At 39.7% G+C, this 26,075-nt stretch overlaps 1 protein-coding gene across 1 annotated transcript in view; it reads right to left on the bottom strand.

The window, feature by feature from the left end:
- The window catches only part of LOC144250611 (uncharacterized), a 63,273-nt gene extending 51,762 nt beyond the window's left edge, over nt 1-11,511 (bottom strand). The window contains exons 1-3 of the mRNA XM_077793516.1: nt 11,359-11,511; nt 10,792-10,902; nt 10,518-10,609 (exon numbers count right to left, since the gene is read on the bottom strand). Coding sequence (XP_077649642.1) covers nt 10,518-10,609; nt 10,792-10,902; nt 11,359-11,511 — 356 coding nt within the window. The remainder of the gene's footprint in view (nt 1-10,517; nt 10,610-10,791; nt 10,903-11,358) is intronic.
- Between the last annotated feature and the right edge of the window lie 14,564 nt (nt 11,512-26,075).

Raw genomic sequence — 26,075 nt, 5'->3', positions numbered from 1 at the left:
ACATATTAAAAAGGTCGTGCACCAAGATCAAGTGGGGTTTTTCCAGGGATACAGGGTTGGTTCAACATATAGAAATCAATAAAGGTAATTCATCACATCAATAGACTTAAAAGTAAGAATCATATGATCATCTCAGGAGACACAGAAAAACCATTTGACAAAATACAGCACCCTTTCAAGATCAAAAAATTAGAAAAACTTGAGACAACAGGAACATACCTCAACAACATACTGGCTCTCTACATTAAGCCTAAGGCCAACATGATTCTAAAGGGAAAAAAACTAAAGGTATTCCCTCTAAAAACTGGAACAAGACAGGGGTGCTCTCTCTCACCATTTCTATTCAATATATTTCTTGAAACACTGGCCAGAGCAATTAGACAGATGAAAGAAATTGAAGGAATAACTACAGGAAAAGAACTTAAATTAGCACTATTTGCTGAGAATATGATTCTATACCTAGAAGACCCCAAAAGCACCATTAGAATACTTCTAGAACTAAAAATGAATTCAGCAAAGCAGCAGGATATAAAATTAACACACATTTAAAAAAGGCATTTCTGTATATCAGTGACAAAGCCTCAAGAAGGAAATAAGAAAACGTACCCCATTTACAGAAACTTCAAAAAAAGAAAACATAAGATACTTGGGAATCAACTTAAAGAAAGATGTGAAAGATCTATACAAGGAAACCTAAAGAACCTTAAAGAAAGAAATCAAAGAAGACCTTAGAAGATGGAAAGATCTATCTTACTCTTGCATAGGCAGAATAAATATTATCAAAACGACCATACTACCAAAAGCACTGTACAGATTTAATGCAATTCTGATCAAAATCCCAATGACATTTCTCATAGAAATAGGAAAAAGCAATCATGAAATTCATCTGGAAAAATAAGAAGCCCAGAATAGCTAAAGCAATTATAAGCAGGAAGAGCAAAGCTGGTGGGATCACTATACCAGACCTTAAACTATACTACAGAGCAATAGTAACAAAAACAGTATGGTATTGGCACTAAAACAGGCCAGTAGACCAATGGTACAGAATAGAGGACACATAGACTAACTCACAAAATTACAATTATCTTACATTAGACAATATTGCCAAGAACATGCATTGCAGAAAATATTGCCTCTTCAACAAATGGTGCTGGGAAAACTGGAAATCCATTTTCAAAAAAAATGAAATTAAAACCCTATCTCTCACCATGCACAAAACTCAACTCAAAGTGGATCAAGGACCTACAATTTAAACCAGAGACTCTGCATCTAATAGATGAAAAAGTAGGCCAAAATCTTCATCACATGGGGCTAGGCTGCCCCAACTTCCTTAATAGGATACCTATAGCACAAGAATTAAAACCAAGAATCAACAAATGGGATGGATTCAAATTAAAGTTTCTTCTCAGAAAAAAATCTGAGGTGAACAGAGAGCCTACATCCTGGGAGTAGATTTTTACCCCTCACACATCAGATAGAGAACTAATATCAAGTATATAAAGAGCCCAAAATGCTAAGCACCAAAAAAAACCAATAATCCAACCAACACATTGGCCAAGCACCTGAACAGACACTTCTCAGAAAAGGATGCAGAATCAATCAACAAATATTTTTTTAAAAGTTCATCATCTCTTGCAATTAGAGAAATGCGAATCAAAACCACTCTAAGATATCATCTCACTCCAGTCAGAATGGCAGCTATCATAAAGACAAACAACAAGTGTTGGCAAGGATGTGGGGGAAAAGGCACACTCATACACTCCTGATGGGACAGCAAATTGCTGCAAACAACATGGAAAACTATATAGAGATTCCTTGGAAATCTGGGAATGAAAACACCATTTGACCTAGCTATTCCTCTTTCGGACTATTCTCAAAGGACTTGAAAACAGCATACTATAGGGTCATAGCCATGTCAATGTTTATAGTAGCACAATGCAGAATAGCAAACTGTGGAGCCAACCCAGATGCCCTTCAGTGGATGAATGGATAAAAATATGGAGCATATATACACAATGCAATTTTACTCAGCAATAATAAAATCATGGCAACTGCAAGTAAATGGATTGTATTGGAGAAGTGAAGTTAGGCAAACCCAAAAAATAATAGTTGAATGGTTTCTCTGATATAAGGAGGCTGACTATAGTGGGGTAGGGAGGGGGAGCATACGAGGAATAGATGAACTCTACATAGTGAATAGGGGTTGCAGTGGAGGGGAAGAGGCAGGGGATTAGCAGTGATTGTGGAATGTGATGAAACCGTTATCCAAAGGACATGTATGAAGACCCAAATTGGTGCCAACATACCTTATATAGAACCAGAGATATGAAAAACTGTGATATATATGGGTAATAAGAGTTGTATTGCAGAAAGAAATGAGTACATATATAATGGTATAAATTAGCATGAATATACTTTCTGTACAGAGATACAAAAAATTGAGCTCTATGTGTGTAATAAGAATTGTAATGCATTCCACTGTTGTCATGTATTTAATAAAATAAATTTTTAAAAAAGAAAGGCATTGAAACCCATTGGGAAAATGATAAGCCTACATGGCTATATATCTTAAAAACACAGAGCCGGAAGGGAAGATGCATGAACAACATGAGAAACCAAGAAAGAATGTACCCCAAACAAAGATGCTACATTATTAGAATCCATGGTCACAATAGCAGGATAAATGGGAGAAGGTACATAATTTTCTGTCAATTAAAGGATGATATGAGAGAAAATACAGGCAGCAAAGGATCATTTTGATAAAGAGCTACATAAGCAAATACAGAAAGAAAAAGATTCCTTCAATAAGGAGATAGAGATTTTGAAGAAAAAAAAAACACCACAAAACAGAGATCCTTGAAATGAAGGAAACAGTAAACCAAATTAAGAACTCAAAAGGAAGCATCTCCAACAGAATAGATCACTTGGAAGACAGAACCTCTGACATTGAAGGCAAAATATATAATCTTGAAAAAATAAAGTTGACCCCAGTGAAGATGGTAAGAAACCATAAGCAGAAGATTCAAGAATTGTGAGATACTATGAAAAGACCAAATTTAACAACTATTGGGATAGATGAAGGCATAGAGGTCTAAACTACAGAAATGGACAATCTATTCAATGAAATAATACCAGAAAAATTTCCAAACACGTAGAGTGAATTGGGAAATCAAATACAAGGATCATATAGGACACCAAATGAACAAGATCACTACAGGTCTACACCAACGCAAATCATAATGAAAATACCTAGCATACAGGAGAAGCAGAGCATTTCAAAAGCCATGAGAGAAAGGAATCAAATTACATATGGGGAAAACCAATCAGGATCTCTGATTTCTGAACTGAGACCCAGAAATCTACAAGATCCTGCAACAATATAAACCAAGCTCTGAAAGAAATGGATGCCAACCAAGAATCATACCCAGCAATATTAAATTTTGATTAGCAATTAGATTTCGATTCAGATGTTATTTTATGACAAAATAAAAACCTTCCATCATACACAAATTTAAAAGAATTTACAACCAGAAACCTGCACTACAGGTTTTGGCAAAATATTCCATGAGGAGAAACTGAACAACAATAAAAAAATCAGAATGTAAAGCAATGAAGTGTAACTGATGTCATTCTGCAAGCTGTATACGGGGTAAAATGGGAGTTCATAACCCACTTGAATCAAAATGTGAAATATGATATATCAAGAGCTATGTAATGTTTTGAACAACCAACATTAAAAAAAAATAAAAAATAAAAATAAAAAATAAAAAAAAGAAAAGCGTAGTATCACTCTAAAGGAAAAACCTATCAAAGAGAAACTGACTTAGTTAAATACCAAAAATAAACAAAAATAACTGGGAACACAAATGGTGTCTCAATAATAACTCTGAAAGTTTAGTTCCAACTCAGCCATCAAAAGACAGGCAGATTGGATTTAAAAAAGACCAACAATATGCTGCCTCCAAGAGACTCATCTCATAGGAAAAGACACCCAGAGACTAAAGGTGACAGGTTGGAAAAAAATATATCGCTCAGGCTGGGGCTGGGGCTCAGTGGTAGAGCACTAGCCTAGCACATGTAAGGCCCTGTATTTGATCCTCAGCACCACATTAAACTAAATAATAAAGGTATTGTTGTCATATACAAAAAATAAATATTAAAACACATACCACTCACATGGACTGTGGAGGCAAGCAGGGGTTTCTATTCTTATATTAAATAATGTGGAATTCAAGTGAAAGTTAATCAAAAGGGATAAAGAAGGACACTACATACTGCTTAAAGGAACCATACAACAACAAGACAGAACAATTATAAATATACACACCCCCAAAACAATGGAGCATCTATGTTCAAACAGACTCTTCTCAAGTTTAAGGGCCAAGTAGACCACAAGACAATAATTCTGGGTGACTTTAACACACCTCTTTTGCCACTGGATTGATCTTCCAAACAATATCCAGACAGAAACTATAGAACTCAATAATACAATCAACAACTTAGATTTAACTGACATACCTAGACTATTTCATCCTTCAACAGGCGAAGACACTTCCTTCTCAGCAGCAAATGGATCTTTCTCTAAAATAGACCATATGTCATGCCAAAAAGGAACTCTAAGCAATACAGAAAAGTAAAGATACTACCCTGCATTCTATCAGATGATAATGGAAGGAAATTAGAAATCAATGATAAAAATAGAAGCTACTCCTATACCTGGAGACTAAATAATATGCTAGTGAATGAGCAATGGGTTGCAGAAAACAACAAAGAGGAGATTTAAAAATTCTTAGAGGTGAATGAGGACTCAGATACAACATATCAAAATCTCTGGGACACTATGAAGGCGTTACTAAGAGGAAAGTTCATTGCATGGAGTTCATTCCTTAAAAAAAGAAAAAGTCAAATAAATGACCTAAAATTACATCTCAAAGCCATTGGAAAAACAATTAATCAACACCAAAAGCAGTAAAGGACAGAAAATAATTAAAATCAGAGCTGAGATCAATGAAATTGGGACAAAAGAAGCAAATAAAAATAGACAAAGTAACTGGTAATGGTACCACCATTTGACCCATCTATCCCACTCCCTGGCTTATACCGAAAGAACTTAAAAACAGCATTCTACAGGGACACAGTCACAATGTTTTTAGCAGCAAAATTCACAAGGGTTAAACTGTGGATCCAACATAGATGGCCTTCAGTGGATGAATGGATAAAGAAAACGTGGCATTTGTACACAATGGAATATTACTCAGCAATAAAAGAAAGTAAAATCATGGCATTTGCAGGTAAATGGATGGCATTGGGGAAGATAATGCTAAGTTAGCCAAACCCAAATAACAAATGCTGAATGTTTTCTCTGATATAAGGAGGCTGACTCATAGTGGAGTAGGGAGGGAGAGCATGGCAGGAATAGATGAATTCTATTTTGGGCAGAGTGGTGGGAGGAATAGGGAGGGGAAAGGGATTAGCAAGGATGGTGGAATATAATAGACATCATTATCCAACGTACATGTATGAACACATGAATTGATATCAACCTATTTTATATACAGAGATATGAAAAATTATGCTGTATATGTGTAATAAGAATTGTAATATATTGTGCTGCCATATATTTTAATTATTTTTTAATTTTCAAAATGAAAAGTTGGCTCTTTGAAAAACAAATACATTTGATAAAACCTTATCCATGCTACTGTAGAGAAGGAGAGAAATACTCCAATTACTATAAACCATGATGAAAAAGGAAATATCACCATGAACATTAGAGAAATACAGAAGATAATTAGAAATTATTTTGAAAATTTGTACTGCAATAAAACAGAAAATATTGAAGTCATCAACAAATGTCTAGAATCATGTGACTTACCCAAACCGAGTAAGTTAAACAGATCGTTTTCAAGCAATGAAATAGAAGACACCATCAAAAGCCTACCAACCAAAAAACAAATAAATAAAGCCCAGGACTCAATGGATACAAGACCTTCAAAGAAGAACTAACACCAACACTCCTCAAATTATTCTATGAAATATAAAAAGAGGGAGCACTTCCAAACTCACCCTATAAGGCCAATATCTCCTTCATTCTAAAATCATACAAACACAGAAAAGAAAGTGCACTTCAGACCAATACCTCTGAAAAGCAGAAACAAAAATTCTGAGTAAAATTCTGGCAAATCAAATACAAAAACGTATCAAAAAGATGGTTCATCATGATGAAGTGGGATTCATCCCAGGGATGCAACGTTGGTTCAACATACAGATATCATTAAATGTAATTCATCACATCAGTAGATTTAAAGATAAGAACCTTATGATCATCTCAACAAATGCAGAAAAAGCATTTGACAAAATACTGCACCCCTTCATGTTCAAAACACTAGAAAAACAAGGGATAACAGGAACTTCCCTCAATATTTTAAAGGCTATCTATGCCAAGTCTCAGGCCAACATCATTCTAAATGGAGAAAAACTGAAGGCATTCCTTCTATAATTGGAAACAAGACAGGGATGCCCTCTCTCACACTTCTATTCAATATAGTTCTTGAAACACTGGCCAGAGCAATTAGACAGATGAAAGAAATTAAAGAATAAGTATAGGAAAAGATGAACCTAACCTAGCAGTATTTGCTGATGATAAGATTCTGTACCTAGAAGACTAAAAAAAACTCCACTAGAAAACTTCTAGAACTACAATTCAGCAAAGTAGCAGGATATAAAATCAACACCTGTAAATCAAAGGCATTTCTGTATATCAGTGACAAATCCTCTGAGAGAGAAATGAAAAAAACTACCCCATTCACAATATCCTCAATAAAAAAAGATACTTGGGAATCAACAAGAGGCGAAGGATCTATACAATGAAAACTGTGAAACACTAAAGAGAAATCAAAGACCTTAGAAGATGGAAAGATTTAACTTGATCTTGAATAGGCAGAATTAATATTATCAAAATGCCCCTACTACCAAAAGCACTCTACAGATTTAATGCAATTCTGATCAAAATCCTAATGGAATTCCTCATGGAAATAGAAAAGCAATCATGAAATTTATCTGGAAAAATAAGAGACCCAGAATAGCTAAAGCAATCCTTAGCAGGAAAAGGGAGGCAGGTGGCATTGCTATACCAGACCTTAAACTATACTACAAAGCCACAGTAACAAAAACAGCATGGTTCTGGCATCAAAACAGGCTGGTAGACCAATAGTCCAGAATAGAGGACACAGAGACCAACCCACAAAACCACAATTATCTTATAATAGACAAAGGTGCTAAAAATATACACTGGAAAAAGATAGCATCTTCAACAAATGGTGCTGGGAAAACTGGAAATCCATATGCAGCAAAATAAAATTGAATCCCTCTCTCACCATGCATAAAAGTTAACTCAAAATGGATCAAGGATCTAGGAATTAAACCAGAGACTCTCCAAATAGAAGATAAAGTAGGCCTTATCTCCACCATGTGGGATTAGGCTACAGCTTCCTTAATAACACTCCTATAGCATAGGAATTAAAACCAAGAATCAACACATGGGATGGATTGAAACTAAAGATTTTTATTAAAAAAAACCAATAGAATAGAGAGCCTAAATTCTGGGAGCAATTTTTTACCCCTCATACATCAGATAGAGCACTAATATCTAGGGTATATAAAGAACTCAAATGTCTTAACACCAAAAAAATCCAATCAATAAATGGGCCAAGAACCTGAAAAAACACTTCTGAGAAGAGGATATACAATCAATCAACAATTATATAAAAAAAAAATGTTCACCATCTCTAGCAATCAGAGAAATTAAAATTAAAACCACTCTAAGATACCATCTCACTCCAGTCAGAAGGGCAGGTATTATGAAGACAAACAACAATAAGTGTTGGTGAGGATGTGGGGGAAAGGTACACTCATACACTGCTGGTGGGACTGCAAATTGGTGAATCCAATTTGGAAATCAGTATGGAGATTCCTTGGAAATCTGGGAATGGAACCACCATTTGACCCAACTATTTCTCTTCTCAGACTATACCAAGAAACAAAAAGAGCATACTACAGGGACACAGCCAGGTCAATGTTTATAGCAGCACAATTCACAATAGCTAAACTATGGAGTCAACTTAGATGCCCTTCAGTGAATGACTGGATAAAATAAAATGTGGCTTATATACCCAATGGAATATTACTCATCATTAAAAAAACAACAAAATCATGGCACTTGCATGTAAATGGATGGAGTTGGAGAAGATAATGCTAAGTGAAGTCAGCCAATCCCCCCCAAAAAAATGCCGAACGTTTTCTCTGATATAAGGAGGCTGAATCATAGTGGGTTAGGGAGGGGGAGCATGGGAGGAATAGATGAATTCTAAATAGAGCAGAGGCGTGGAAGGGAAAGGGAAGGCACAGGGGATTAGCAAGGATGATGGAATGTGATGGATATTTTTCCACAAAGTTCATGAAAATTTGAAATATGAAAAATTGTGCTCTATGTGAAATAAGGATTGTAATGCATTCCACTGTTGTCATGTATTTAAAAAAATAATAAAAACCATTAAAAATCATGATCTAAAAAACATCTAGAAAAAAGAAAGAAAGTTGAAAAAAAGAAAGAAGGAAAGAAAGAAAGAAAGAAAGAAACTAACTGAGATAGGATGCATTTGGTGCTACATACCTGATATATCCAGTGGTCTGGAGGCTGAGGCAGGGGTATCAAAATTGTGAAGCTTACCCTAGCAACTGAGTGAAACCCTGCCTAAATTTAAAAATAAATAGGGAGTAGTGATTTTTAAAAATTAAGAAAAAATTAAATTTTTTAAATAAAAATTTTAAAAGGACTGAGGATAGTGTTCAGTAATAGGGCACCCTGGTTCCAATCCCCAGTTTCACAAAAGGAAAAAACGAATGAAAAAAAGTCCTTTTCAAAGTTACAGAAAAAAAGATTTTTTAAATTTATACATTCTATATATGAAAACAAAAATTCTAATCCTCAAATGACTCCATTAAAGAGAACAAGGAGAAGTGACAGATGAAAGAAACCAATTGCCTCACCTTTAACCAAAACTCTTCTAAGAAAGGAGAACAGAGACTACTAGAGAAATGCAGGCTAGAGCCATGAACAACCCCTTCAAATAGCAGGTATCTAAATGTCCCTTCATCACAAAGCAATCAACGTCTTAAGAAAGGAGGGACTGCACCATAAAGTCACATTGAACAAAAATTGCAGATCTCAGCCCCCTTGGGTAGGAAAGAGCCCACGGAGTTGTGGTTCTCAGGGTCCCAAGACTCTGAAATCCACCACAGAAGAAATTCAGGGAGGAGACTTGAGCTGCCAATTTGCACAGGAGATACGCATGTGTTCAATAATGAGAATAAAAAGAATCCAACATCTTTAAAACCTCAGAAATGTGAAATAAATGCCTATCAGAGAGAAAATTAAACAGTATCAATGAAGATAGGAAATAAAAGAATTCTAATAAACTCAAAGAATTTAAGTGCTTCTTAATTATTTGTGGAAAGTGTTTTGCCATTAAAGACACGATAGCCCCCCACACAGGGACTTGCTGAAATCAGTTCATAGGACCAGGATAATACATTAATAGTAATGGGATATTCAGATTAAAAATAGTGTAAAATACCATGGGTCAGTTTTACACGGGTGCCATATGCAGGTGGTATTATGTATAACTCTGATGCACTAATAAACAATCCAGCATGCTTTTCTCTTAATGGAAGCACCCAGTCCTAAAATTCATCCACAAAGTTAAATATATGTAAACTTAACCAAAAAACTTTTGAATTATAAGAGCAAAAAATTATAAGAGAAAAAAATAATAAGAAGAAGAAGTTATTACCTAACACGTGCATTGTGAAGCTGTTCTGTTACAATTGTCATCAAGGAATCACGACTTCAATGGAGTCCACCCACGAAACCACGTGGTTGTAAAAATCATACACTTAATTGCAACGGAAAAGTCATTATTAATCCAACCCTAACCAGGCCAATCTCAGCAACTTAGCTAGACCAGCGAGCAGAATAAAAACTAAAAACTACTAGGGAGAGAGCTCAATGGGAAAGCACTGTTCTGTTAACTATCAAGACAACAACAACAACTATAACAACAACAACAACAAAAACAATAAACTCCACAAAACTAGTTTAGGAATAGGCAAGGTCCCTGTTCACTGCAGCTTCCCTCCTGCAGGAAAATGGTGTTTGGAAAATTGATTTTTTTAGGGAGGGGGGGGTGCTAGGCATTGAACTCAGGGGCACTCCACCACTGAGCCCCATCCCCAGCCCTATTTTGCGTTTGCTTTCGAGGCAGGGTCTCCTGAGTCTCTAAGTGCCTCACCCACTTGTGGAGGCTGGCCTTGACCTTGCAATACTCCTGCATCAGCCCCCACCCCCAGCCCCTGGGAATGACAGGTGTGCGCCATTGCCTGGCTTGGAATTGGATTCTTCTAGTGGTCCCACCTGTCAATCACCACAGCCCCGAAAGATGCCAGGCTGCCTCCCTCACCTGCCAGATAAGGACTGGAGCAGGGGCTGATGCTGCCCCAGGGGATGGGGAGGCTGCCAGGAGTCTCCGCCACTGTCACGCTCTCCACCCAGCTGGACAGGGGGACAGAGGGGCACTGTCTCCAATGGGCTCAGGCCTGTGGTTGCAGAGAGCCCCTGGAGTCAGTGTCGGCCAACTCGGGTTCCCCCCACAGCCGATCCCACCAGAGGGACTCCCTGCCCCGTCTCCCTCCTGAGCCTCCCTGTCCAGGCACCAGGTGCCACAGCACACTCACCATCTCCTGGTGCCCAGCAGCCAAGCCTGCACAGGGGAGCTTCGGCTCCTGCATGGCAGGGCCACCAGGGATCCTGGGCACGAGCGAAGCCTGGAGTCCAACTGCAGGAATCTGAGTGGAACCGAGGACCTCGGAGAAATTAATCCCATTTCCAGCGCGGAGGCCCCCCCCCCTGCTGCTGGCTACGCTCAGGATTGGACAGCGCTCAGCACGGGGGCTTCTGATTGGACAGGGAATCAGTCAGTCTCTGCTCTCCAAGCCTGAGCCCAGCGAGCCTTCTTTTTGAGTGACAGGGGGGTGAAATCCGCTCCAGGCAGAGGAAACAAGAATGGCAGGGTTTGGGTGCAACTTTTTTCGTTTTTCTTTTCCTTTTGAGGTCTCAGCATTGGGTTAGGGTTAGGGTGACCAGAATTCTAAATTCTGTTGGGTTTGATGTTAGGAAATTGAAGTCAATTCTTGAAAGTTTCATCACCCGGATCTCTTCCTATAATAAGACCTCCCAAAGCATCTTCGAAAGGCTGACTTGTCCTCTGTTTATCTGTGCAAAATTCTCCAAGCAGAACTGGCCTTTCGCCCCGTAGGAACTGCCCAGTGCGTCATGGCCAGCTCTGGTGGAGGCTCACTGGGCGCCTGGCAGGCGCCCTGGAGGAGTTTACCACTCAGTTGGCAGCCTGAGAGCTGATGTTCCTCCAGCTGAGTTGAATCTATTGGAGCCCACATTGAGGCTGGAGGCAGAGTAAGGAGATCAGCACAGAAGAGACCCCGAGAGTGCAGACCTGAGTAAACCCCAGCTGCACCAGGGCTCCCTCGCTCTCTGGTGCACTGGGGGTTGAATTCAGAGGCCTCGACCTCTGAGCCCCTTCCCCAGCCCTAGTTTGAATTTTATTTAGAGAGAGGGTCTCAATGAGTTGCTTTACACCTTGCTTTTGCTGAGGCTGCGGTGGCCACAGGATAACAGCCTTGCACAGATCAAGGCCACCCTGGTTCCTGTCCCCTGGATTCCAGGCAATGGGATCCTGCCTCCTCCTAAAACCAAAGACCCCCTGCCCAGGTGTGCATCCTTACTATCAGCTGAATACTCTGCACTTGACAAGAAAAAAGAAACAACAACAACAACAACAAAAGACAGACCCTACCTGCTTGTCTTGATGCAAACAAAGTCAATGTGTTTCCAAAGAGAGCTCTGGTCTTGTCCCCCCAATTCAGAGGTGCAAAAAGTCACATAATACAGAGAACACTTCTCATTAAGAAGGGCTCAAGGGTCTCTCTCTTTAAGGAATAACAATTTGCGTTTGATTGGGAGTCCAGGAAAGCCAATTCCAGGTTTTCCTAATTTGGTAAATAACTCCATAGACTCCAATGCATCCTGCTCCTCTCTGCCTTTGTTAACTGTAGAGACCTGGAGATTACCTGCCCCCTGGGACCCCTGCACTTGCAGATGAATGGGGGGGTACTATCTTCTCCATTCAGTGCCCTGAACCTCCACCTTCCCACAGGCTCCAACACCTTTGGCAGCATTCAATGGGGGAGTGATTTAGAAAATTCTGGAATATACCTAAAGACATTTCCTTATCCGGCTATGATGCTATCAAGTTGGACCCATGATCCTTTTAAGTACTTTTTATCTTTTTCTGTTTTATTCATTCTTTTTAGTTATACATGACCATAGAGTCCATTTTGGTAAAATTATCCAAACATAAAATATACCTTATTCTCCTTAGGACCCCATTCGTGTGGGTGGCATGATGGACAGATTCACTTAGGGATTTTCATATACTTAAATAGGAAGATTATGGTTGACTCATGCTACTGTCTTTCCTGTTCTTATCTCCCCTCCCTTCCTGTTGTGCCCCTTTGTCTCATCTACTGAACTTCTCTTTGTGCCAGCTCCCTTCCTTGTGATGTAGATAACACATGTCAGGGAAAACATGTGACCTTTGGTTATGGGGGATTGCCTTATTTTACTTTAGCATGATAATCTCCAGTTCCATTCATTTACTGGCCAGTGTTATGAAGTCATGCTTTTTTAAAGCTGAGCAATATTTTACCATGTATACATACCACAATTTCTTTATCTATTCATCTGTTCCTGGGCATTTAGGCTGGTTCTGTAGCTTAGCTATTGGGAGTTGTGCTATCATGAACATTGATGTGGCTGTGTCCCTGTAGTATGCTGATTTTAATTCCTCTGGATATATTCTGAGGAGTGGGATAACTGAGTCAAATGGTGGTTTAAGTCCTAGATTCTTGAGGATTCTGCATCCTGCTTTCCAGAGGGGTTGCACCAATGTGCAGTGTCTCCAACAAGGTGTGAGCATTCCCTGTCCCCCACATCCTCACCAATTTATTGTTACTGTATTCTTGATAATTGCTATTGTAACTGGAGTGAAAGAGAAGCTCAGTGCAGTTTTAATTTGCATTTCCCTAATTGCTAGAATACATTGCCTTTTCAGTATTTATTTTTTAAAATATTTTTTTCTATTTGAGTCGGACCCAATAACTTTATTCTATTCATTTATTTTTCTGTGGTGCTGAGGATGGAACCCAGGGCCTCACACATGCAAGGTGAGCGCTCTATGACTGAGCCCCAGCCCCAGTCCCCATCTTCAGTATTTTTTTCTTTTGCTTCTCAGTAACAGCAATCCAGGTATTTGGGGGACCAGTTTTGCTGTATTTGTGAAATGGGAACATTTCTCTTGAAGGAAGACTTAGAAGGTCAAAGCACATGCCTAGGATTTCAGGGACGAGCAGTAGACAGTTGTCTGGCCCATGATGAGAAGATTATGTGGGTGAGAAGAAGGAAAGAGCCGGGGACACCTTGGGGCCAGAACCCCTCCGTCCCCCATGAGGGAAATTATTCTTGCTGTTAGTCTTCTTAAAGAAAATGAGAAATTTTCCTAAGCTACCAGTGCCATTTGATATAGGTCCCTGGATGGACCTCAGATTTGTCTTGAGAGGCAAGGAAAAGTAAAAACAAAACCAATGGTTTTTGTCTTGTTGTGACAAAAAAGACAAAACCAACAAACTAGACCTTGGGATTCTTGGGGGTAAAACACTGGGTTTAACCCAATAATTAACAATCCAACAGCACCCAACACCCAATTAAAGGGGGATGGAGATTTGGATGGGTGGGTGTGGGGGTCTGTGGGTGGCCAGCTGCAGGAGATTGCCTCTGAGGTGCATTCCTTGCATTTGAGAGATTTTTCAACACCAATGAGATAAACAAAGAGGCAAGAAAACTGGCAAAACCCTCTGCAATATTCTTTCCAGGAAAATTCACAAGCAGTTTAAAAGCATCTAAATGTTTACACTCAGTCAAATGTGCCTCAATCAGAATGCAAGCATTTGAAAAGAGCTGTCAACATGAAAAGTTTCTGAAATCTGCTGGTTTCTGGACCACATTTGTGGATGACTGCAAAAACCATATGAGTCCATGACTAAATACATAAGTAAAAATAGAAATCTAATAATGAGCATTCTCTTACGACTTTCATCCTGAAAACACTGCCCTATTTGCTTTGATAACTAAATGATCATTTAATCATTCCTCTAGCAACACTTGAGGTCCATAAAGAACTGTGGAACATGTCTGGTTGGGGCAGAAATGTTGGGTTACCAAGAAGAAAGTTTAACTGAACCTCAAAGGAGAAGGTTCATAAATCATCAGATTGCAGGAATACCCACAAAAACTTGAAATTAAAAACAAGGGACTGGGGTTGTGGCTCAGTGACAGAGCACCTGCCTAGCACCTGTGAGGCACTGGGTTCTATCCACAGCACCACATTGCAAAGAAATATATAAAATAAAGGTATCCTAACCAACTAAAATCTATTTTTAAAAATAAAGATCAGATTTAAAATAAAAAAGCAACTCCCTGCAATGCAGCATTTCTCCTAGACCAGATTCCTGGATCCCCAAATACTAACATGATATGAGCAAGCTTAGAGAAACAGGTGAGAAATTACAGAAGTCTGCTCTGGCCCCATCTCTAGTCCAGCCCCACTTAAATGTCCCTCTCCAAATAGCAACACCTCAGACCATGTATTTCCTGTCTCTCCCTTTAGAGCTTTCTCACTTTTTTCTTCTCTTTCTTCTTGTGGTGCTGGGTATTGAACCTATGAACTTGTGCATGCAGGGCAAGCACACTACCGACCTCACTGAATCCCCGGGCCCTCACGTTCTTTCCTGAATGTGCATCTGTTTTCTAAATAGGTCTGTTCATGCACCTGACAATGATGAAGATCTTTTCTGCCTTGAAAACTAAGGAACCTACTTTTTCTTAGCTGATGTCCCTCTCTCTCCCTGAAATCCCTTCCCATTACACAACCTCACACATCCAGAGTCAGACTTAATTGTGTAGGTTTTTTATTGTTTGGGGAGTGATATCCCATGTATCACTGGAGGGAGGTAACCAGCAGCTATGCATTTTTTTTAATAAGCAAAGGACAAGGTTTGGTAGCACATGTCATTAAGGCCAGGCATTTGGAAGGCTGCTTCAGGAGGATCTCAAGTCTGAGGCCACAGTTGGCCTCCTAGCAAGACCCTGCCTCAGAATAAAATATTCACAGTTCTGACACTGGGTGAGTCTTCCTGAACAATGAAGGGTCAGAGTTTCTGTTTCAACAGTCTCCCCCTTAGGATGCTGCGTGTAGGTATGTGACTGTTACCTTCCAACAGGACCTAGAGCAGTGGCTGGTGCCTCCCTGTATTAATAAATAGATCAAATGAAATGAGTAAATAAGTAAAAGCAATAAAAGATCTGACATTGTTGCTGGTTGGGATCCCAGGGATATGGAGGTTAGGTTGTGTTTCTTGGCTCTTGTGTTCTTGCAAGAGAGAATTTTTAGATAATACATAAAATGTAATCAAAGTAGAGCAAAGTTTATTGGCCCAGAAATCACTATCAAGAAAGTGGGAGAAAAACAGTGAGGCTTCTCTGACATCTCTAGGACTCACACCCGTTTGATTCTCAAGTTTATGGGAGATTCTGTGAGTGATACCAGAGGCCTGCCCATGGACCAATTCCTAGTTTTTAACTGGCAGTAGGATGACATCACATTTGTAGGTTCCTACTCCACATGGTCTTGACCAGAGTCATCAAAGCAGAACCTGAGTGGGTGTGTGTGTCTGTGTGTGTGTGTGTTTGTGTGTGTGAATTTTACTATAATAAAACTTTATTATGGCAGCTACTATGAAGACAAAAAACAATAAGTGTTGGTGAGGATGTGAGGAAAAAGCACACTCATACACTGCTGGTGGGACTGAAAATTGCTGCAGCCAATATGGAAAGCAGTATGGAGATTCCTTGGAAATCTGGGAATGGAACTACCATTTGACCAAGCTATCCCTCTCCTCAGTCTAAACCCAAAGGACTTAAAAAACAGCATACTACAAGGACACAGCCACATCAATGTTTACAGAAGCACAATTCACTATAGCTAAACTGTGGAGCCAACCTAGATTGCCTTGAGTGAATGCAAGGATGAAAAAATATGCATTATATATACATAATGGAATTTTAATCAGCAACAAAAGAGAATAAAATCATGGCATTTGCAGGTAAATGGATGGCGTTGGAGAAGATAATGCTAAGGGAGGTTAACCAATCCCCTCAAAACAAATGCTGAATGTTTTCTCTGATATAAGGGGTGTGACTCATAGTGGGGTAGGCAGGGGGAACATGGGAGGATTAGATGAATTCTACATAGGGAAAAGGGGTGGGCAGGAAAGGGAGGAGGCAGGAGATTAGTAAGGATGGTGGAATGTGATGAACATCATCTTCCAAAATACATGTATGAAGACTTGAATTGGGTATCAGTATATGTTATATACCGAGATATGAAAAATCGTGCTTTATATGTGTAATAAGAATTGCAAAGCATTCTGCTGTCATTTAGTTTTTTTTTTAAAAAAACTTTTAATGAAAAGTTTAACATGATATTCTAAATATATAAATGCAACTCTTAATTCACTTTGGTCTGCACTGATGGGTTCTAATTGGAACTTTTCTGGGACCAGTAGGAAATAGGGGCACAGCATACTATCAGAGAGGACACTCCCTCTTGAGAGTGTCCCTCTTTAACTTCCCTATGTCTTTAAATAAACTAATACCTGATAGAAATAGTCATTAGCAGATGCACACTAGTGACAGGAACAGAAGTGGACATGCCAAAGATCCAGGACAAGTCTAGGTCGCTTTGGCCCATGCTGGTCTGGAACGGTTCTTACATATTTGATGGTTAGGTGAAATCATCCTATCTCCTTGAATTCTGGAATCCAGTCTGTGAAAGTGTCCCAGAACTTGTCCCCTCCAGGTTAACTTGTGTTCTCACTGGCAGAGAAGACCCATATTGCTCAAAGAAATCACAGGTTGTTGGCTGAGGGATGGAATATAGCACATTGACTTGGCCCAGGCAGGGTTCTAGGTAAATGACTTTTCTAAGAAAACACATGTGGAGGTCTCTGCACAGTGGGCCAGGATCATAGAATGACTCCCTGACCTGCATGATCCCATCAATCATGTCTGCATGCTACCCATCACTATCAATATATAGTGATAGATCCACCACGAGCACTGAAGATAGATAGATAGATAGATAGATAGATAGATAGATAGATAGATAGATAGATAGATCAAGGCAGAGGTGAGCTGCTCTTTGAGAACCAATAATGTATCACCCCGTAGAGTTCCCTAATAATTTTGCATTTAAAAATGCAATCATTGGCTTCTAAAATTTAGTATCCACTGGTAGGCCAGGTGTTAGATATTCATTGAAAATGGAAAAAAGTAGAGACCAATACTGTGTGACCAGCAACTCGAAAAAAACTTTTTTGAGGGCCATAAATCATCTTTCAAAACCAGTGAACACTTTTACCAGTTTTCTAAAACAAACACAAAAACAACAACAAAAAAATTCCACTGTGCATTCTGCTCAGAAAGGGGAATTCAATCTTCTGGAATGGAGGAGTTTGAAGGTCAAGACAGTCTGAGCTTCTAAAGCTATTCTGTCCCCATTTTTTATTTTATTAACGGTGATGTCTTTTTTTCTCTGTCTGCTTCTCCATGCATTCAGTGTTTCCCCGTCCCAACATCTGCCCACTGCCCCTGTGTCCCTAGAGGTTCTGCTTGTCCTCTTTGCCACTCCACCACTCACGGCTCTGCCTTCACCCCTGCTTTCCCAGGTGTCATCTCTGACCCTCTACTTGCCTCTCTCTCTGCTTCAGATGTTATTGGAATTCCTACAACATATTTCTAAGCCTTTTCCAGACAACCTGTCCTGGGTGTTCTCCAGAGATTGGAAATACCAATGACCACATGCCTAGATTCTGCACTCAAGGTCTCAAACCCTGGTGGATGGGAAGGATTGGAAAAATATTTGCACGAGTACCAAGTAAATGTACAGACCTCCTCCCAAGTAATGAAAATGGTATAATTTCTACTTACATAGTGGTTAGTTTGTATCAGTTTTTTAAAAAATATTTCTAGTTGTAGATGGACACAATACATTTTTTCTATTTATTTTCATGTGTTGCTTAGGATCAAACCCAGTCCCTCACAAGTGCTAGGCAAGCACTCTTGCCACTGAGCCCCAGCTCGAGCCCTGAAGAAAACTTTATTAGTAATCCAGAGATTATCATGGGAGGTGAGCAAGCTGTCTGCAAACTGTATACATAAATTGATGTACTTTACAATCTCTTGGGGACTGCTGGCCTGGAACAAGTCTCCCACCTATTCTGAATGAAAACTGCAAGACATCTTCACTGCTGGACTCAGTCTTCATTTTTCTCCTCCCACAAACATGTTTCTTTGACAGGGTTCTCAAATTTTGTCACCAAGAACTTTGAAGTGGCCTTTGGCTCCTTGTCCTTGGCCAGCTATCCATTCTATTACTTGCAATCAACTTCACATGGTGTTTCTCTGTAACACTCTTATCATCCAGCACTGGTACAGACCCTTACTGGTTCTTGCTTAAACTGGTGTGGGGGGGAAACAAAACAAAAACAACTTCTCTCTGTCTTCTGGACTTCAACCCTTATAATCAAAAACAATCATTATTTTCACCATTAAGGAAAATTAACTGAACCAGGCAAAGTGTTGCATGCCCATGATCCTAGCAACTTAGGAGGCTGAGGAAGGAGGATCATGAGTTCAAAGTCAGCTTCAGAAATTTAGTAAGGACTAAGCAACCCAGTGAGACCCTGTCTCTCAATAAAATATATATATTTAAAAAGGGAGGGGCTGGGGATGTGATTCAGTGGTTAGGCAGCCCTGGGTTCAATCCCTGGTGCCAAAAATAAATAAATAAATAATGAGCAGAATTGACCACTGAAATTCCTTCTAGGAAGCTTTCAAACGTCTCACAGCCAATAATCAGTGGAGGCTGAGAAATGATAGCCCAAGATCACAAGAAATATGTGCTTCTGCATGCATTACATGGTATGAGAATGAGGATTAAATTCTTCCATGGATGATGACTATAGCATTTTCCTTTTGGAGAGAACAAGGGCCTCCACTGGCTCCTCATTATGCCCAGGGACTGATACCTCATCCCTCAGATCATGGTGGCATTAGGGGGGGGGCATATACCTTGCATTGTCAGATGAATTCAGGTTCAACCCTGGGAGTTAGGCATGCCCCATGCTGCCTTGGTTACACATGAGCCATTGTTAAAGGAAAGTTTGGCACACAACCATATACTATGGAAAAGAGGTTCAACTTCCTTCCTGGTGGATATTTTAGCATTACAATGAAGTAGAATAGACTTCCTAGTCACTGGTACTTTCTCTTGAGTTTATTTGTGAAACAGATTCATCCTAAACTTATTAAACACATTTCAACTTCTTGGATCTGAGTCTCATGGGAAATAATGTTTTCCGTTAGGAGAGGGGCAAGATGTGTCTTTTATTCTTAAGCTTCAAGGTGCTAACAATGCAACATGGGCACAAACAGAATGTGGTGCTTGAGTAATGGGAAAGATGTTCTCTTCTACACAAGTGGAGCACTATCAAGACACTCAGTCTCGATTAATTAGCAAGCAGGGAGGTTAGGGACTGCCATTAGGTGGAATCCTGCCAGCCAAGCCCACACGGACCCTTGGGCCGAGCACGGGATCTCAGAAGGGGAAGGAAGCAGTACAGTCCCATCCCCCACAGCAGACACTCCACCGAGGCAGTCAGCGGCCACCATCCGGGAAAGCTGAAGGATACACCGCCACTCTCCTTCAGAGTGCAACATCAAAACAGGTCGGTGTCATTCAGCTCACCCCCCAGACAGCGGGAATTTGCATAAAATCTCTCCTAGGCTTGCCAGGAGAGGGATTATCAAGCTGAGCCTCCATAAAGACTAGGGGGAAACTAGAGACACCTGACCTCCAACCCCTCCTCCCAGTAGTAGCCAAAACGAAACCTGGCTAGCCAGCGCTGGGGGAGGGGAAGCAGAAAAAATCAAAGTGATAGAGTGCCAGGGATCCCAACAGCCTGCAGCAGGGCCCCGGAGATCCAGGCCAACTGATTCGCGCGGCCTGCCCTGCGGCTACAGAAGGCGTGGCGCCTCAGTGAAGCCATTAATTAGCAAGCAGGGAGGTTAAGGACTGCCATTAGGTGGAATCCCGCCAGCCAAGCCCACACGGACCCTTGGGCCGAGCACGGGATCTCAGAAGGGGAAGGAAGCGGTACAGTCCCATCCCCCACAGCGGACACTCCACCGAGGCAGTCATCGGCCACCATCCGGGAAAGCTGAAGGATACACCGCCACTCTCCAACACCTTGCAACATCAAAACAGCCAGCAGCAGGACCCCGGAGATCCAGGCCAACTGATTCGCGCGGCCTGCCCCGCAGCTACAGAAGGCATGGCGCCTCAGAGAAGCCATTAATTAGCAAGCAGGGAGGTTAGGGACTGCCATTAGGTGGAATCCCGCCAGCCAAGCCCACCGCCCACGCCCGGAACAGGCCCAGCGACCTGCCAGCATGGTAGTCACGACACCGCAATTGGAATAGGGACAGAGCAGAGCCGCCTTCCACTCCCGGAACAGGCCCAGAGAGCCGCCAGCGTGGTAGACACGTCACCCCAATTGGAGTAGGGGCACAGCCACCGCCCGCACCTGCAAGGGAGACTTTTCAAGTATACAAGAGCAACATAAATAAATAGGGGGTAAATTTCAAAACACAACAGTTGCACCAAGCAGAAAGAAACGCAAGCAGTATGAAAAGACAAGGAAAGAAAGGACCACAAGCAATGCAGGTCAACTCAACTTTAGAAGAGGTAATAGCTGCAACAGATGGAATATCAGATAAAGAGTTCAGGATATATATGCTTCAGATGATCTGGAGTCTAAAGGAAGACATGAGACAGCAAAATCAGACAATGAAAGATCACATTGACAAACAAATCCAGGAAGTAAAAGATCAATTTCACAGGGAGATAGAGGTAATAAAAAACAAACACATAGAAATTCTAGAAATGCAGGAAACAATAAACCAACTTAAAAACTCAATTGAGAATACTACCAGCAGAGTATATCACTTAGAAGAGAGAACATCAGACAATGAAGACAAAGTATTTCAACTGGAAAAGAACATAGACAGCTCAGCAAGTCTGCTAAGAAACCATGAGCAGAACATCCAAGAATTATGGGACAATATCAAAAGACCAAATTTAAGAGTCATTGGGATACAGGAAGGCACAGAGCTCCATTCCAAAGGAATAAACAGTCTATTCAGTGAAATAATACGAGAAAACTTCCCAGAATTGAAGATTGAGACAGAATCCCAAATCCTAGAAGCCTACAGGACGCCGAATGTGCAAAATCATAAGAGATCCACACCTAGACACATTATAATGAAGATGTCCAACATACAGAATAAGGAGAGAATTTTAAAAGCTGCAAGAGAAAGAAAGCAGATTACATTTAGGGGTAAACCAATCAGGATAACATCTGATCTCTCAACACACACTCTGAAAGCTAGAAGATCCTGGAATAACATATTTCAAACACTGAAAGACAATGGGCTCCAACCAAGAATCGTGTATCCGGCGAAATTAAGCTTCAGGTTAGAAGATGAAATTAAAACCTTCCACGATAAACAAAAGTTAAAAGAATTCGCAGCTAGAAAACCATCTCTTCAAAAAATCCTTGGCAAAACATTACAGGAAGAGGAAATGGAAAATAACATTGAAAACCAACAATGGGAGGTAGGACAGTAAAGGGGGGAAAGTAGTCAAAGAGGATAACAAATCAGGTTTAGTAACATCAATAAACAAATATGGATAGAAGAACAAACCATATCTCAATAATAACCCTAAATGTTAATGGCTTAAACTCACCAATTAAGAGACACAGGCTAGTAGAATGGATCAAAAAACAAGACCCAACAATATGCTGTCTACAGGAGACGCATTTGATAGGAAAAGATATACATAGACTGAAGGTGAAAGGTAGGGAAAAATCATATCACTCATATGGACCGCGGAAACAAGCAGGAGTGTCCATACTCATATCTAATAAAATAGATTTCAAGCCAAAGCTAATCAAAAGGGATATAGAAGGACACTTCATACTGCTCAAGGGAACCATACACCAACAAGACATAACAATCATAAATATATATGCCCCAAATAATGGTGCAGCTGTGTTCATCAAGCAAACTCTTCTCAAGTTCAAGAGTCTAATAGACCACCATACAATAATCATGGGAAACTTCAACACACCTCTCTCACCACTGGACAGATCTTCCAAACAAAAGTTAAATAAGGAAACTATAGAACTCAATAACACAATTAACAACCTAGACTTAATTGACATATATAGACTATACCACCCAACATCAAGTAGCTACACTTTTTTCTCAGCAGCACATGGAACCTTCTCAAAAATAGACCATATACTATGTCACAGGGCAACTCTTAGACAATACAAAGGGGTAGAGATAATACCATGCATCTTATCTGATCATAATGGAATGAAACTGAAAATCAATGATAAAAGAAGAAAGGAAAAATCAAGCATCACCTGGAGAATGAACAATAGGTTGCTGAGTGATCAATGGGTTTTAGAAGACATCAAGGAGGAAATTAAAAAATTCCTAGAGTTAAATGAAAACACAGACACAACATATCGGAATCTATGGGACACATTGAAAGCAGTTCTAAGAGGAAAATTCATTGCTTGGAGTTCATTCCTCAAAAAAAGAAAAAACCAACAAATAAATGATCTCATACTTCATCTCAAAATCCTAGAAAAAGAAGAGCAAAACAACAGCAAAAGAAGTAGAAGGCAAGAAATAATTAAAATCAGAGCTGAAATTAATGAAATTGAAACAAAAGAAACAATTGAAAAAATTGACAAAACTAAAAGCTGGTTCTTTGAAAAAATAAATAAAATTGACAGACCCTTAGCCATGCTAATGAAGAGAAGAAGAGAGAGAACCCAAATTACTAGCATATGGGATGAAAAAGGCAATATCACAACAGACACTTCAGAAATACAGAAGATAATCAGAAATTACTTTGAATCCTTATACTCCAATAAAATAGAAGATAGTGAAGGCATAGATAAATTCCTTGAGTCCTATGATCTGCCCAGATTGAGCCAGGAGGATATAGACAACCTAAACAGACCAATAACAATAGAGGAAATAGAAGAAACCATCAAAAGACTACCAACTAAGAAAAGCCCAGGACCGGATGGGTATACAGCAGAGTTTTACAAAACCTTTAAAGAGGAACTAACACCAATACTTTTCAAGCTATTTCAGGAAATAGAAAAAGAGGGAGAACTTCCAAATTCATTCTACGAGGCCAACATCACCCTGATTCCGAAACCAGACAAAGACACTTCAAAGAAGGAAAACTACAGACCAATATCTCTAATGAACCTTGACGCAAAAATCCTCAATAAAATTCTGGTGAATCGGATTCAAATACATATCAAAAAAATTATACATCATGATCAAGTAGGATTCATCCCTGGGATGCAAGGCTGGTTTAATATACGGAAATCAATAAATGTTATTCACCACATCAATAGACTTAAAAATAAGAACCATATGATCATCTCAATAGATGCAGAAAAAGCATTCGACAAAGTACAGCATCCCTTTATGTTCAAAACGCTAGAAAAATTAGGGATAACAGGATCATACCTCAACATTGTAAAAGCAATCTATGATAAGCCACAGGCCAGCATCATTCTGAATGGAGAAAAATTGAAGGCATTCCCTCTAAGATCTGGTACAAGACAGGGATGCCCTCTCTCACCACTTCTGTTCAACATAGTCCTCGAAACACTGGCCAGAGCAATTAGACAGACAAAAGAAATTAAAGGCATAAAAATAGGAAAAGAAGAACTTAAATTATCACTATTTGCAGATGATATGATTCTATACCAAGCAGACCCAAAGGGTCTACAAAGAAGCTATTAGAGCTAATAAATGAATTCAGCAAAGTGGCAGGATATAAGATCAACACGCATAAATCAAAGCCAAGAGTTATTTGAATTATCATAATTTACAAAAGGCAGTGCAAATGCGAAGATACCCATGTTTCATAGGACACATACGGGCTCACACTAATCTTCCAGGACCTTTAGTTTCAGTTAATGACAAGATTGATAAATTAGTAGCTATTTGCCAACAGATGTCTTCATATGACTGTGCACAAGCTTCCCATTCCTTGCATCACCTACTGCTTCTAGCTTACGTAAAAAATTTAATATTATCAGAAAACAAGCCAGTCAAATTGTAAGCCAATGCCCTAAGTGTGTTATTCACACTCCATCTCCACCATCAGGGGTAAATCCCCGTGGATTAAAACCAAATAAAATATGGCAAATGGATGTAACTCATATTCCTCAATTTGGTAAGCAATGTTATATACATATAATAGTCAATACATATTCCAGATTTATTTTTGCCACAGTACGTACTAAGGAAAATACTCAACATGTAATTTCTCATTGCCTAGCAGCCTTTGCTGTGTTAGGGTGCCCTACACAGATTAAAACATATGATGCACCTGCTTATGTAAGCTCTTCTTTTCAACAATTTTGCCAAGAGTTTCAAATTAATCATAAAACAGGAATTCCTTATAATCCCCAAGGTCAAGCCATTGTGGAATGAGCTTATTTATCTATTAAGCTTCAATTACAAAAATTAAAGGGGCAAATAGCCTCAATGATGCTTTGTTAGTTTTAAATTTTTTAAACTGTGACGTAGAAGGTCACACTGTGGCTGAGAGACAAATGTCTCCCACAATAACAGGGCCTTTAGGCTTAGTTTTGTGGAAAGATTTATAGACTGGTCAATGGAAAGGCCCAGACCCAGTGATTATGTGGGGAAGAGGTCATGCTTGTATCTTAACAGAGGTGCTTTTCATCCTATCTGGGTGCCTGAACGCACAATCAGACATGGAAGAGATAGAACCGAGATTCCAGTGACTGAAGATCGACCCGGAGAAGCCCCCATTCAAAAGGAAGAGATATTGAAAAAAGATGAAGAGAAACCAGATTGACCCAGCTGAAAAGCTGATTTCATGGGAAGACGTGAAGAAGCTAACAACACAGGCTTCCTGAATAATTCAACTCCTAGGAAAGAACAGGACTCCAGTCTTGATGGTAGCAAGAGTAATTGCCCTGCTGGGCTGTCAGGTAAAGGGGAACCAGACAGACATTTCTTGGACATATTTCCCAGATCCACCCCTGGTACACCCAGCTGTGTGGACTGGAGAATCTATTCCAGTGTTTACTAATGACTCATTCATGATGGGAGGATTTACAGATACTCATATTACTCCCAATCCTGTGACTAGATTTAATTATTCTGGCTTCAGTGCCCAATTACCTTTGTGTTGGTCCCACGATAGACATGCTGGCTGTCTGAAAGTATCATTTGAGGAAAAGACAGCAATTGTTAGACCTACACTGACTAATTATTCTATTTATGGAGACTTAAAACCTTATACTAGATCAGTAATTAAGATGGGACTTTCCCATAACAAGCCAGTCATTTCTGCAAAACCTCTACAGATATCCCACTGTCCAAATAGTTCTACAATTGATATTGGCACCTTTCCTAGATGGATGGATTGTGTAAATATCTTTTCTGTACAACATAAGGTGTCTAAAGATAGTGGGTATATTTTAGACTGGTCTCCAAAAATTGATAAGAGACAATTATGAAAAAATTCTGTTATGACACCTGCAGGATTTGTTAGTAATATTTTGACTTACAGTGAGGGTGGTATTCCAAAAGATGTTAGGCGCTTAATTGCTGCCTCAGAATTCTTACA

Source organism: Urocitellus parryii, chromosome 16 (assembly GCF_045843805.1).
Source record: "Urocitellus parryii isolate mUroPar1 chromosome 16, mUroPar1.hap1, whole genome shotgun sequence".
Lineage (NCBI taxonomy): Eukaryota > Metazoa > Chordata > Mammalia > Rodentia > Sciuridae > Urocitellus > Urocitellus parryii.
The sequence above is the reverse complement of the archived record's forward strand: the minus strand, read 5'-3'. Positions and strand labels throughout refer to the sequence as shown.